The 13,631-nt window shown below is 37.6% G+C and overlaps 1 protein-coding gene across 3 annotated transcripts; it reads left to right on the forward strand.

Moving 5' to 3' along the window:
- Nucleotides 1-640: 640 nt before the first annotated feature.
- alkbh3 (alkB homolog 3, alpha-ketoglutarate dependent dioxygenase) lies at nt 641-11,790 on the forward strand. 3 transcript variants are annotated; one of them, XM_078256604.1, is made up of 10 exons: nt 641-750; nt 1,778-1,919; nt 2,109-2,227; nt 2,332-2,366; nt 2,523-2,570; nt 3,960-4,063; nt 6,142-6,230; nt 6,508-6,717; nt 7,943-8,041; nt 11,349-11,790. In XM_078256604.1, exons 2-10 carry the CDS (start codon nt 1,844-1,846, stop codon nt 11,472-11,474), a joined length of 906 nt encoding a protein of 301 aa, XP_078112730.1. In that variant the 5' UTR covers nt 641-750; nt 1,778-1,843; the 3' UTR covers nt 11,475-11,790. The 3 variants fall into 3 exon arrangements, with proteins under 3 accessions (XP_078112730.1, XP_078112729.1, XP_078112731.1); XM_078256603.1 differs by having other exon boundaries at nt 1,839-1,919; XM_078256605.1 differs by having other exon boundaries at nt 1,839-1,919; nt 2,109-2,218.
- The last annotated feature ends 1,841 nt before the right edge of the window (nt 11,791-13,631 follow it).

The following is a 13,631-nucleotide window of genomic DNA, read 5'->3' on the forward strand; positions in this document are numbered from 1 at the left end:
ACAGTGCCGGAAGAAGTACTCAATAGTGTAAATATACTGTGTCTGGTTAAAAAAAATCCAGATTTTTTTTAAACCTTAAATTGCTAAAATAAGTATATATTTATCAACATAATACAGCCTATAATTATCAAAGTAGGCCTATGCAGAATAATCTCTCAATGTTATGTCAATACTGTATTTGTTATGCTATTGGATTATTTGTACTGTTGCAATAAAACACATTGTTGCTCATCAAGGTGAAGCTAATTTTAAGTAGTTGGCTACTGTTATGTGTATATACTGTAAAACATATCTATATCATTAATGATCATGTGTTGAATGGAAAATCTTAATCTGCAAAGAAACCTAATAGTTGACAAATTAGTGGAGTGAAGAATATTTCCTACTGTAATGTAGTGGACAAGTATGAAGTAGCACATAATGGCAGAAGTAAAGTATGAGTAACTCAAAACTCATTAATAGTAGCATTCTTCAGTAAATGTATTTAGTTACTTTCCACCGCTGGATCTGGATCACTTTAACGCTGTTTTTTTTGTGTGATTCAGATTCAGCGGTGCCTTTGACAACCCAGCCAAATATTAGAGACAGAGACAAATAAAGTTGCGGAACCTATTTACTCGTCTCAGTTCCGGGTAGGATTTGTTTTTTTGTAACACACTTGCCATGGCTATCAAAGCACAGGTGCCCTAGTTTATGTAGAGTTGTCTCTTTTCTTTTTAGCTGTAGTGTTGCGTTTTAGCAGCCATTTTGGTAAGTATCTTAGTTTAAAGATTCAACGTTAGTTAACTGGATGTTATCTTAAAATGGTTATTTATCTTTAAGTAGGTTATCTAAGCTAGCATAGCTAGCTATCAGCCAGACTAGCTTAACACTTACCTTTAGCTGAAATACCCGTTGACTTCAGAAATTGTCCGATTAAGTGAAGAATGTGTTATCGATTTTTGTTGTCTGTAAACATGGCACCCAAATGCAATTTAAGCTAAGCAATTAGTACCTTCATTATTAAATGATGAAGTTGCTGCTTATTTTATTACAGAATAAAATCAAAATCAATACATGTCTTTCGGCGAGTGTAGAAATAAGTCAGGGTAGATTATAATACAAATGCTACTAGCTAGTTCGTAGTATTATGCGACGTGTACATTTATCGCCAATCCTGTTTTTCTAAATGTCAGTAACAACAGCATAATTAATTTTCAGTGCAGCGATTTATAATGTGCAAGATCTAGCCTAAAGTCTTATTTTTGTCAGCAGCTCTTGGGACAGGCTATGTTTCTTTGTTTAAATAAACAAATAAACAGTGAAGACAAATATCAGACAGACAAACTACATCAAAGCTGATGCAGTGGAATACAGCATAAATGAAATGAAAGCCATTATACATATCATGACATTAAAATAATAAACTAAGCATCACAAAGCACGACAAAACTTTAAAGCAAATGCACTTAAAGAAAAAAAACAAATAATAAGCTGGACATTCTCTCAATTCAGTCCTTGTCACTGCTGCAATCGAATCGATTCGAGAAATCATTTGTGATAGCCCTACTGCTGCAGATATGCCATAACTCTAAATCTGGTTTTGGTTCTGTCCTGTTTAAAAAAATTAAATGAAAATGTTAAGAAAGGCAAATTAATATTTGTGGGTTGTCATCATTTATTGTGGAAAGACTAGACTCCCATAATTCCTCAGGAAGCTCTTGGTTCAAGAAATACTAAATGTGACTGGGTTTCTTAGGAGAAATCTAGCTTGATTAGCTTTCTGTATTTCTCTTAGTTTATGGATAATCGGTTTCCATATTGATGAAAGCTTGGTCTTCTTCCTTGGTCACCCGCAGATGTGATGTCAGATAAGCGTCAGCGTGCCAGAGTCCAGGGCTCCTGGGCAAAGCAACTGCCAAAACCCTCTATACCAACAGGTAATTTTAGGGCCAATCAATGAATATACTGTTGTGTTGTACCTGCTACTCCCTGAATGAGATCATTTTTTATATTTACTTATTCATATCCCTGGATGCTGCATTCATGGTCCTGTTAACCTGCCTGATGTATAGACAACTACTACTTATTTTTATAAGAATACCTCTTATTTTTTTGTTTTTTACCAGGTGCAGTCCCAAACAACCAACAACCCAGAAATGTCAACCCAGCCCCTAGTTCTTGGGGATGTGGGCCACAGAAAACACCTAAGACATTTGAGTTTCACCAGCCCACCAAGGTAGACCAAGTAAATATAAAACATCACTGTTGAATTTTAGGATAATTAGCCTGTTCGAATGGCTTATAAGGAAGTGTTTATTCTTTCTCTGTTCTGACTATTCTACATTGCAGCCAGTTAGAGATGTTCCACCAGAGAATGTGATGGAGTAAGTAACACATTTCTATCTTCACTGGATATACTTTATTTTTGTGTTATTTGTGTTTCTGTCTCTTATCTCATGGTGTTTTTGCTTGTTATGTGGTTGTATACTCCACACACATTGGCTTACATTTTTTTCATTCATTTATTTTGTTCTGGACAGGCAGGCAGGTGATCATGAGATCAGCAATGGGCCATCAGGAGTGTCCAGGTGAGTACAGTGTAATTGTGTAGATGAACAAGTTTAAACCAAATGGAAAATAAGGGCATAAACATACCAGTGTGTTTAGTGAGGATAACAAATATGTGATTGAGTTTTAAGTCCACTAGATGGCAGTCATCCCACAAGCAACAATGTATAAAGCTTTTAATGAATGGCATGCCTACTGCCTAACTTACTGTATGTTACCCACTATGACACTATAGACACTGAATATGTAGTAACGTGTGCTGTACATATAGCATTCTGGACAATCTTTTTTAAGGCATTAAGCTGATGCTTTTATCAAGACTAATATACCTAGTGCCATTATATTACAGACAACCAAGAGCAAGGAAAGAATGGCTCAGTGCCATAAGAACCTTAGAGTCGATATTCTGTGATTGATGCTGTGACTGTTACCTGGATTAATCACGTATAAGCTTTGGAAAGAAGTATAAAAGGAGAAAAAGGAAAAGGTGAAAGATTTATATTTCAATTTCGATTTAAATTTGCGGTGGCTACAAAACACCTACAGTAATTTCTCAAGAAGAGGCACATTGCTCTTTTGCTAATTTTTAGTCTTAACAATAATGAGAATTAGCTTTTAGACTACTTTGCATCCAAGCCATAGCTGGATAAGATTTTGAGGTTCAGGCTTCTACTAGTCTGGCATTGCCAGACCTTGCTACACAGCGCTCCACAGCGCTGCTGGCTCTACAGGCTCGGCAAAATGCTCTCGGGAAGAAACTTGTTTTGATGGGACATTTGCACCCCGCAAAAGAAAACTGCACATATAATATAAAATGAAGTTAACTGTTCACGCAGTACATTAACGTGAGCTATTTAAATTAGCTGGAGACATGGTTAAACGTAATTTGCCAAATCGTTTTGGCTGGTTATTTTATATTTATTTATACTCTGGTGGGTAAACAACCAGCTATGCTGCTGTTATACCAGTATTTTGGCTGAAAGATTCAAGATTCCTTTTATTGTCATTCAGCAAAACACAGATATGTAAAGCATGAAGAAATTACGAGCATGGCTCCTTTTAAAAACGCAGATAAAAACAGGGTAATATGTATATATATAATGAATATATATAAAAACAGAATAAATAATTTCCAGCAGAGTATTTGTCCGTATGACTATTTGCACACAAGCCTCTGCCAATGTGTTCTTGACTATCCTTTTTTTTTTCTTTCTGATGACAGAAAAAGGTTTATGTCCAGACTTGAACCAGGTATTTTTGATTGCCTACCCTAAACCCATAGGCCACCAGGGTGCCTCATTGTGGATTATCCTGTACAAACGCTACATATATGAACTACATGCTTCATATTGGCACCTTCATTTTCTATGTACTATGTCTGTGTGTGTTTTGTCTTTCCATCTGTCCAGACTGCGGCTGCTGCCTGGGTTTCTTCCCCCAGAAGAGGCTGACTGGATGTTCAGTAAGCTGTTAGCAGAGCTGCCCTGGTCCCAGAAGACCAACTACAGACAGGGTGTGTACCAGGGGCTTAAGGATAAGCAGTATAGAAGGGGTGAAATGTGAGCCTATGATGTAAGGTGGAGGGTGAACAGAGTTCCCCAACTGCAGCTGGCTTGCTGTTGGGTTCATGTGTGTTCTAGTTTCGTGATAGTGCAGTGTTGAACTTTTCCTCATGTTTGAGACATCTTTATGGTATGTATAAAATTTGAAAGCACTTACAGAGTATAACTGTCTGCCAACACTGCAAAATCATTAATTTGTTTTACTTTAACAACAAAATATGTCACATTTTCAGTGTGCATCTGGATTTGCATATTGATAGGTAGTTGTTTGGTACTCATGCTAGATTTTTTTTCTCCATCCACATTAGCAGAGTCTAATTTGAGAAGACAAAAGCAAAAACTGCAAGAGTTGTGCAAAGGCTTCATTTAGCAAAACAGCATTTTCCTTTTAAAAAGGAAAAAAGAACTCACACATTGTACCCAGACAGACTATATACAGCGAGCCTGTTGAACTTCAGCCAGACTTTGCCTCAGAATCAGCCTCTCTCTAAGCTGGCTCTTGTCAATCTTGTTTGTTACTCTGCAATAGCTTCATAGCAGACAAACAGCAGTATAAAGACAATTGACCAAGATGATTTCCAAACACAGATCATAAAGTTGTGTCATCTCAATCCATCACTCCTGAGACTTTGTCAACAAAGTCCATATGATGTTTATGTTAAAGAGGAAGTAGTGGAAAAGGGATGTTAACCCCTCACCAGTCATCTCTCCCATGTACTCTGTCATTTGTCCTGTCTTGTTTAAAAACCCTCTTGACTTAGTTTTTCCGACCATTGCTCACGACTCTAAATTGGAGCCTGTGAGTGAGTTAAGGTTTTGTTTATCCTTTCCCCCTGATAGCATTTTTTTTTTTTTTTTATGGAAAGGGTAAGGCTTTTGAAAGTTGAAATGACCACACATATTTATAAGTATTAGCTTGAGAGGCCCGGAATAATTCAGCACCATAAAAAGCGATGGCTGCTTGAGTAGTTTGTTTTGGTTTCACCATGTTCTCGTACCAGAGGTCTAGCCAAAATACACTAATGGCAGAGAATTGGTTCTTGGAAGGGATCTTGTGGTTCCCAGAGTAAGATACACCAAGAACAACAGAGGAAGATTTAGATTGATTTAAATGTTTACTTTACCTTCTGCTAGAAATAGATTCTGGTGCAGATGATCATTTTACATGTGGTTCACGCTGGAAAAGGAATATATTAAGAGCAAAACTGTGTCAACGTTCTGCCCTACTTATAGTTGTCATTCAGCAAAAAAGAGGTAGCTATGAAAACAGACTGGATCTATTCTCTTTTGAAATTGAAATTGCTGTGACCCAATTACTGATGCAATATAGAGTTGGTCCACAGCTGCTGTTATTAATGTTACAGTGTATTTAAAGCCTGCAGGGGTTGAGTATATACTACTGGTTACTCAATAGAGTATCATGTTAATGAGCTGCAACATGCAGTACCACCATTATGGCTTTTTTTTTAAATTCATCAATCAATAAATCACTACCACATTAATTTTCAGATATCATCACTAAGGCTGTATATCGGACCTTAATACTTCTTGAGTATTGACTGAAATGTGTCTGTAGCATAGTATCAAAAATGGGTGAGACATTTTCTGATCTAAATTAGGAAACTTTTCCTTATTATATTTTATTTAGGCAGCAGTGATACTGGATATGGTCAGAGTTCAACCAGAGAGGTTGAGGCAGTTCAGCCTGGTGTTAATGTACTCTTTAGGATTAATGTATTGAACAGTTTTTATAAAATGGGGGAAAAAAACTCCCCAAAAATGGTATGGAAAGAAGTATTGTTTTAGTGTAAGTACTAAAACTCTGATAAGTTTTTCACCAGTATTAAAAATCTTACAATACTCAGCATGCATAACATCCTATTTGTGACTGTAAGTAAGGGATTTATGGGAAATATGGTTAAAATGTTGAGAACTGTATGCAATCACTATGTACATGGCTACAGATAAAGGCTGCACAATGTCTGGTTCTTTTGAGGTAAGGTGTATTTGTTTGTGTGTGTTGGTCCAGGTGAGGCATATGAGGAGCCCAGGCTGACTTGCTGGTATGGAGAGTTGCCCTATACATATGCTCGCTCCACCATGGCTGCTAACACACAGGTTTGAAAACTCATTAAACCTCCAAGCCCCCAAAACCGACGATAACAACACATTTATTTTACAATCATGTTTTTCTTTTTTGTTTCTTAATTTCTCACTATCATGCTTTTTTATTTTCATTTTTATCTTTTTCTTAGACTATTTTGTTGCTTGTTGTCTTGTTTGTTTTAATGCTGTCTCTTTGTTGAAATTGTGGTTTCATGCATTTTTTATTTTGTTTCATTATTTTACTACATTAGTTTATGTCTCTTTCTTATTCTCTTTTTTTGCCTCATAGTGGCATCCATTGCTGTTAACCCTTCGCGAGGCAGTGGAGCAGGTGAGCGGATGCAGCTTCAACTCACTGCTGTGTAACCTGTATCGGGACGGCCATGACAGCATCGGCTGGCACAGTGACAATGAGGCCGCTTTGGGTACCAAGCCCACCATCGCCTCCGTCAGTCTCGGCGACACCAGAGTGTTCAGCCTCCGCAAGCAGCCTCCACCGGTGAGATGATGAGCATAGAAATCGGTGTCCATTCTTACATTCAGATTTAGCCTGGTTGACACCAGACCCTTCTCAGTTGTAACTGAGAGTGGGTCTGGGCAAGGTTCATTCCCAGCTCATTTCCAAAGGGGAGTCACCAACGGATGGCGCTCAAATGCCTCTGGGCGCAATTGGATAGTCCTTCAACCAATCAGACCAATGATCCGGGTGACGTAGCAGCGACAGCGGCATCAACGGGTTGCTGCGCTTTGGTGGCCGTCATGTCGTGTTGAATGTAAACAAAAAGCTGCTCGCCATCGCTGCGCTTTCGTCATCGTGTAAAGCCCGCCTCAACGGTTGTGATTGGTGCCTCGATTTGGAAAAAATTGGAAATGGGCTTGAATGGGCTCTTGGCCGGACTGACTTGCAGAGCAAATCTCAAATTTGCTGGAAGTTCATCAGGGTTTTCCCAGGCTAATTCAGATTAGGTACAGCATAATACATATGTTGTTTAGATACTTAATAAGTATATTATCAATAAGTATATTATCCCTCTGAGCACTGAATGTTCTTACATTTGCTTATATGCTGGCTTGGTTAATTTAGAAAGAAAGTCTTGTTTCATTATTTTTTCTTCATCCAGCTCCCAGTATTCATTAAAGTGGTCTCATAAAGTATTTGATTTGGCCTGATAAAACCTGCAGACACTCTTTCTGACCTTTTGCTGTTTCTCATGAATTAGTTTGTTGGTAAGACTTGGCTCACAGTCAAGGAGGCTTTCACCTGCCTCTACCGCACGCTACTTAATAAAGCGGAACTGCTGTGCAAATCTTAATAAAATGAAGAAGTGACTGAGGGTGGTGGAGTGCAGAACAGCAGCCAAGGTGAGGTAGTGAAAAACTGGACACAGAGGGGAAGGCTTAAGTCAGGTATTGTGTTTAGACTCAGCAGAGTATTTAGAGGCCTGTGTTTAATAGTTGTCTGATATTTTAAGTGTTAAAGTATACACTTCTTAGGAGGCAGGCTTCATTGGTTATGATGTAGTGGCGTTTAGTTGTAATTTGCAGGTAACAAAATGTGCCTACAACTTTGTGGCTTTTTGTTCTCCTTTGTGGGTTAATGTTATTCATGTGAAAGTACTCTGTGTGTGTGTGTGTGTGTGTGTGTGTGTGTGTGTGTGTGTGTGTGTGTGTGTGTGTGTGTGTTTATACATTGTGCTTTACTGTCTTTATGTTCATGTGTTTAGGAGGAAAATGGGGACTACACTTATGTGGAGCGGATTCGGGTTCCTCTGAGTCACGGGACACTTTTGGTGATGGATGGAACCACACAAGACGACTGGCAGGTAGGCTCCACCAATCAAATGCAAGGCCCCATGCAGGCAAAATGGCCACTCATAAAAACGCCAGCCGCTGAACACAAGGACGGATTGAATCAGGCAGAAATTAAATAGAGTGCTTTAAAAGCATTGGAAGATACTTGTTTTGTTTTGTTTGTTTTTCTTTTCTTTTTTTCTTTGGAAACTTTGTTCCCAAAGTTTACTTGTCAATCAAACAACTTGAGCATTAATGTATGTCTTGTTTCTAATATTTAATGTAGCAGTTACTCCTTGCGCTAACTTCTGTCAAATAAACTTCTCAAGAAAACAACCTACCTCCCACCACATGTTGGAAACCAAATGAAATGCTTTTATCATATAATTAATAATATTGTTAATGGTTGTATTTCATTACTTAGAAATACAGAATAGTGAAACCGCAATGTAGAAGTTATGTAATATTACTTTAAGGCACTGTAACAGTAATTGTATCTAACATTATGACATATTTACTGTCAAAGAAAACACTCCAGTAAATAATAACAACAAACTAGAAGGGCACTCGGAGGCACGCCCTATCCGACAATGTAAAATTTCCCAGTCAGGAACTTATTTTTCTGTATATTCCGTCACCGCATGATTGCAGCACAAATGCCCTTTCTCGCAATGCTAACAAAAGTGAAAAGATTATATGTGTATCCGCCCCGTGATATGAATCTGCTTCACAATTTTATGAGTTCTATCTTGGCGCTTGCTCCACCCTTCCACCAAAGTTTCAATAAAATCAGGCCAATAGTTTTCCATAATCCTCCTGACAGACAGACATACAAACAAACTGAGCTGGAAACATAACTCCTAATATACATACTCCTCGGCGGAGGTAAAAAAATAACTTTGCTAATTTCTGTACTCTCTGGTACCTGCCTGATGTTTTTAATCATTGCAGAAGTAGTTGTAAGACGTTGCACAAAGCTATCCTTAACTATGATTAAAACAGTAACCTGGATAAAATCTGTTTCCTCATGTAACCTTAGACATTTACATGTAGTAAATAGTCATGCACTAAAAACCTCATCTGCCTCAGCCAGGTGAAGACGGCTCGTGTTTGTTTTGTGCATTTGTGACTGTGTGTGTGGGTAAGTGCTTCCGATTCAACACACGTGAGAGAATAGACCTGTGGTGCTCAGATTCCTCCCCTGACCGACAGACAGCGAAGATGGATGGAGTGGCCCTGAAAGAATAGCGAAGCGTCAGCATAATGAGGGTCATTTGTTTTACAATCAGGGACAGCTGCCAGGTTTATATGAGAGCATGAAAGAGGATGAAAAGTCTTTGTGTGTGTAATAGAGTGTTTGAGTGTGTAGCTGGTTTCTGTTAAAAGCATTGGGCTGTACACAGCAGTGACATTATGTCATATTACAATAGTTTGAATTTAATATTGACTGAATGTTTTCAGCCTTTGGAAAAATAAATAAAAGCTCCACTTGTGTGTGAAAAAGGTCATTTAGCTTTAACTTTTTTTAAAAAACTTTTTACAGAATAAAGGATGCATAACAAAACAGTTGTGCGTAAGAGGAATGCTGTGAACACTTTAAGAGATAGTACTTCTGTGTTTGAAAGGAGTTCAGATTCACCAAAGTCCCACAATAACACAAAAAAATTCTCAAAAAACAACCGATCGAGGCAGCCGTAGACCAGCAACTCCCGTGTTCTGCAAGGTAAAATTGCTGTTTTTGTCTAAGGAGTCTGGTGGCTTTGAAGAGAGCAAAGATGGATATAATGGTTTCACTTCCCTGTCAGAAAGGGTTGTCTGGCAGCAAGGTTAAGCGGTGAACATATTCTAAACATAGCATACACTTGAACTGATAATGTTTTTGTTTTGTTTTTTTCAATATATCCAAACTATCCCTTTAATGTCAAATAAAATGGCACCGGAATAAAAAAAAAAAAAAAATTAAAAAAAAACCCATATGTCTGATTCACAAGGTGAGTCAAATTCATTTGAAATGTAAAACATTTTTAAGAGCGATACTGCTAGAAAGATTATCATAGTTGTATCTCTTGTGTTAAAACAATCTAGCAAGTCAGGATGAAATGTAAGTGCAAATTAAAAGGAGTGAAAGAATAACAAAGGGGACGAGGGAGAATAAAGAGAGGGAGTTTGAGCAAGTAAAGGGAGAAGGTCACAGGTGGTTTATGGCGACGCCTCCCTGAGTATCTCAACAAAGGTTTCATCTCTCCTTTAAAGATCTTGCCAGGGAAAGAAGATCACACCATCCATTAATACCTTCTCTGTCAGCACAGTCCTGGTGTGCCTAATAAAACCTCCTGGCTCAGCTAGAGAGGGTTGGAAGTGAGTGCTAAATATTTAACTAAACGTGTCAATTCTGCTAAAGTACTTCATTTGTTTGAAAAAGGATACAGGGTTTATGTCTGCGTGTTCTGGACTCTCTTTCTTTTGACACTGTTGTGGATAAGCAAACCTTTCCCCTCCTTTTGAGATGTAGGGGAAGGAGGAGTGTGTATGACAACAGTCCAGACATAAATGAGTTACAGCATTGTTTTTGCCTTTTACCCCATGTGTGAAATAGTAAGAAAATAATGTTGTCTGTTTTCACATTTTCTGGTTCACCTGTGTATGTAGTACAGAGGTCAACAACAAAAACCAAAAATAAGCCTATGTTTAGGAAAGTCCTGAAAATGTTAATCTTGTCTTGTGTTCTCATATCTGTTTGTTTTTCTAATCTTAGTTGCATGAGTATATGAGTCAGTGTTTTAGACAGATAACAACAGCTTCTTTTTTTTCTTTTTACTTTAGTTTTTACCACATAGATTAGAATATATTTTGTGGCTGAAATCTATATATTTAATGTTTTATTTTGAATTGAGAATTATAATTGATAAATGTTGTCATTACAATGTAAATACAATTTCAAATTGTCAATATTAACAAATACTGCACAGCCTGCACAGATAAGAAATGTTGACGATGTTAATGACCATAGAACAAAAAATCAAGGTATTGCTGGACTTGGTAAAGCATTATCAAATTGGATAAGGAATCAATAGGGTTAGAAGTTACAAAACCTGAAAATAAAACGACAATAACAATGACAAAAAAAAAACTAATGACCTGACATGTTCATTCTTCAGCTGGTTACAGGTTGGATCCCTAATAGCATCCAGTATGTCTGTTAATAGCCACTTGCCCATGAGAATGTAGAGGCTCTAAGCCACTACCTCCTAACTTTATATAAGTCTTTCTGGATAAAAGACCAACACGTAGATATTTGACGTGTAAATGTGAAATTCGTCTTTTATCTTTCTCCACCAGCATCAAGTGGCTAAAGAGTACCATGACCGAGGCCCGCGCATCAACTTGACCTTCAGAACTATGTACCCAGAGCCAGAGGGCCACAGGCCAGGGACCAAGCTGCGATTCACACCCAGCCAACCGTAAACTTCCCTCAGAGTCAGGTACTGAGGGCTCAGGAAACAAGTGTTTTCAAATACTGATCCACACAATGCTGGATGTGATGGTTGGAGTGTGAACAAGGCTTAAGCTACGAGATTTTGTCGTGTGTGTGAACGTCACTGAGTCATTTCAGCTGTTTGAAACACGTCTTGTAAACACATCACTCAGTTACAAGCCACAGTATGAATAACAGCGAGATTTGCTGCTCTGTCTGAATTGAACCATAATGTGACTGCAGTCGTGACCAGTGGTGATTATCTGATGTCCGTGTTTTCAGAGAAGCTAAACAAAAGAATAGGTGATAATGAAGGTTTACTGGCTGGATAAAACCTCAGCCCTGCATATGACTTTGACTTTATTTATTTGTTCAGCACAGAGAGCTGTTTCTGTTCATTTCAGCCAATAATTCTTTGGTTTACATGGCAAACTCACATTTTGACCCAAATGACATGTTATGAAAAGTGTCTTTATGAAAGACAAGGTCCCGTTGACTGTACAGCATGTCACTGTCGATGTGACTTTTGGTGAAATGCCTAAAATGTAAATTATTTCCTGCCTTGTTTATTTTGTAGAAATCATAGTTTACTTGTTCCTTTCCTTTTTATAGAAAAAGGAAAAGTAAAGTCACCACTTAGGCCAATTACAGCTCCATCAGGACTGGAATAAGTTAATGTCCCTGTTGAACAAGATTCGTCTAATCAGTCCCTCACAGAGGTAGTTCAGTTTTTTTTAAAACCTCTAATATATCATAACCCAGAATCGTTAAAGTTAATCTAAGTTGAGCTTACACAAGCGTTTTGATAAAGTGTAAGGTTTTTGTTAACAAAACAAGTAACATAGTTGCATTTTCAACTGAAACACAACATATACTGTGGATAAAATGTGTACTTGATAACAGGAAAACAGGACAGCGCTGCCCAGGTAACAGGTAACCAAGTCAAATTACTTGCATACCCATTTTATTATTTAATTTGCAATTATTTTTTTTGGATTGAATGATTTATTGTTTACACAAAACGTTGTTGTTGATCAAAAGACATCACACAATGCAAACTAAATCAAGAAGGCCATGCATATGCTACAAAAAAACCTAGAGACATAAAACAAAAACTAATTCTAATGGCTATGGTTGCTATAGCATATGTTAACAATGGCATATAGTGGTAAAGGTACAGACGAATCCCACAGCCATGAAAAGGACCTTTAACAGCCTGAAATAAACATAATAAACTAAAGAAAGAGAACCACTAAACAGTGTTGTTGTTATGGCTTTTTGGTTTCTGCATTTACCTCCTGGCAAGTTCTTTATTGATTTTGTTCAAACACAACAATAGTGTGTTAGATTGGGCATCAATACTTACACTGTTGTCATTTGGGCAGATTACCACAGCTACTTTTTATGGAAAAAACGACTTTGGGTTCTTTGGGTCCAACATAACATCTAAAATTAAATTGAGGAAAATATATGTATTAAGGGGGATACACACTACTTTAAATGATATGATATGATATGATATTCTGTTTATTTTGTAACACTAAAGAGATGCAAGAGGTGTTCTTCATTGCTGTGGTTCTGAAATAAACAATTACTTCTCTGAATTCTCTTCTATTGTGTCCTGTGTTCCAAAAAACTGATTTTTGTCAATTAAGCATAGCGTGTCTTATACATAACATTGAATTTCAAACACTTCATTCTTAGTAGCACTAAACATTTTATGGGACAGGCAAGTTCAAACAAAATACAACGTTGTGATAGGACATTTGTGATGAAAATATACTGCAATCTGTGCATAATGTTGGTAAAATACAGGGAACAATGAAAAGTTCTCTCAAGGATCTAGAGCAGGGGTCACCAACACAGTGCCCGCAGGCACCAGGTAGCCCCCAAGGACCACATGAGTAGCCCTCAGGCCTGTTCTAAAAATGAAAATTGAATATTGATATTATCTGTTTCCCACCTTGTTAAGTCATTGTTGATAATTATTGATAATGAGAAATCATTAACGTGATCAGTGTCTTCACATAGATGACTATCATTAATCATTAATAATCATATATAACTAAAGGCAAACTGAGCAAATTTGTTATTTCAGAAGAGTGTATCAAACTGGTAGCCCTTCGTATGACTCAGTGACCCATGAA

Source organism: Sander vitreus, chromosome 8 (assembly GCF_031162955.1).
Source record: "Sander vitreus isolate 19-12246 chromosome 8, sanVit1, whole genome shotgun sequence".
Classification (NCBI taxonomy): domain Eukaryota; kingdom Metazoa; phylum Chordata; class Actinopteri; order Perciformes; family Percidae; genus Sander; species Sander vitreus.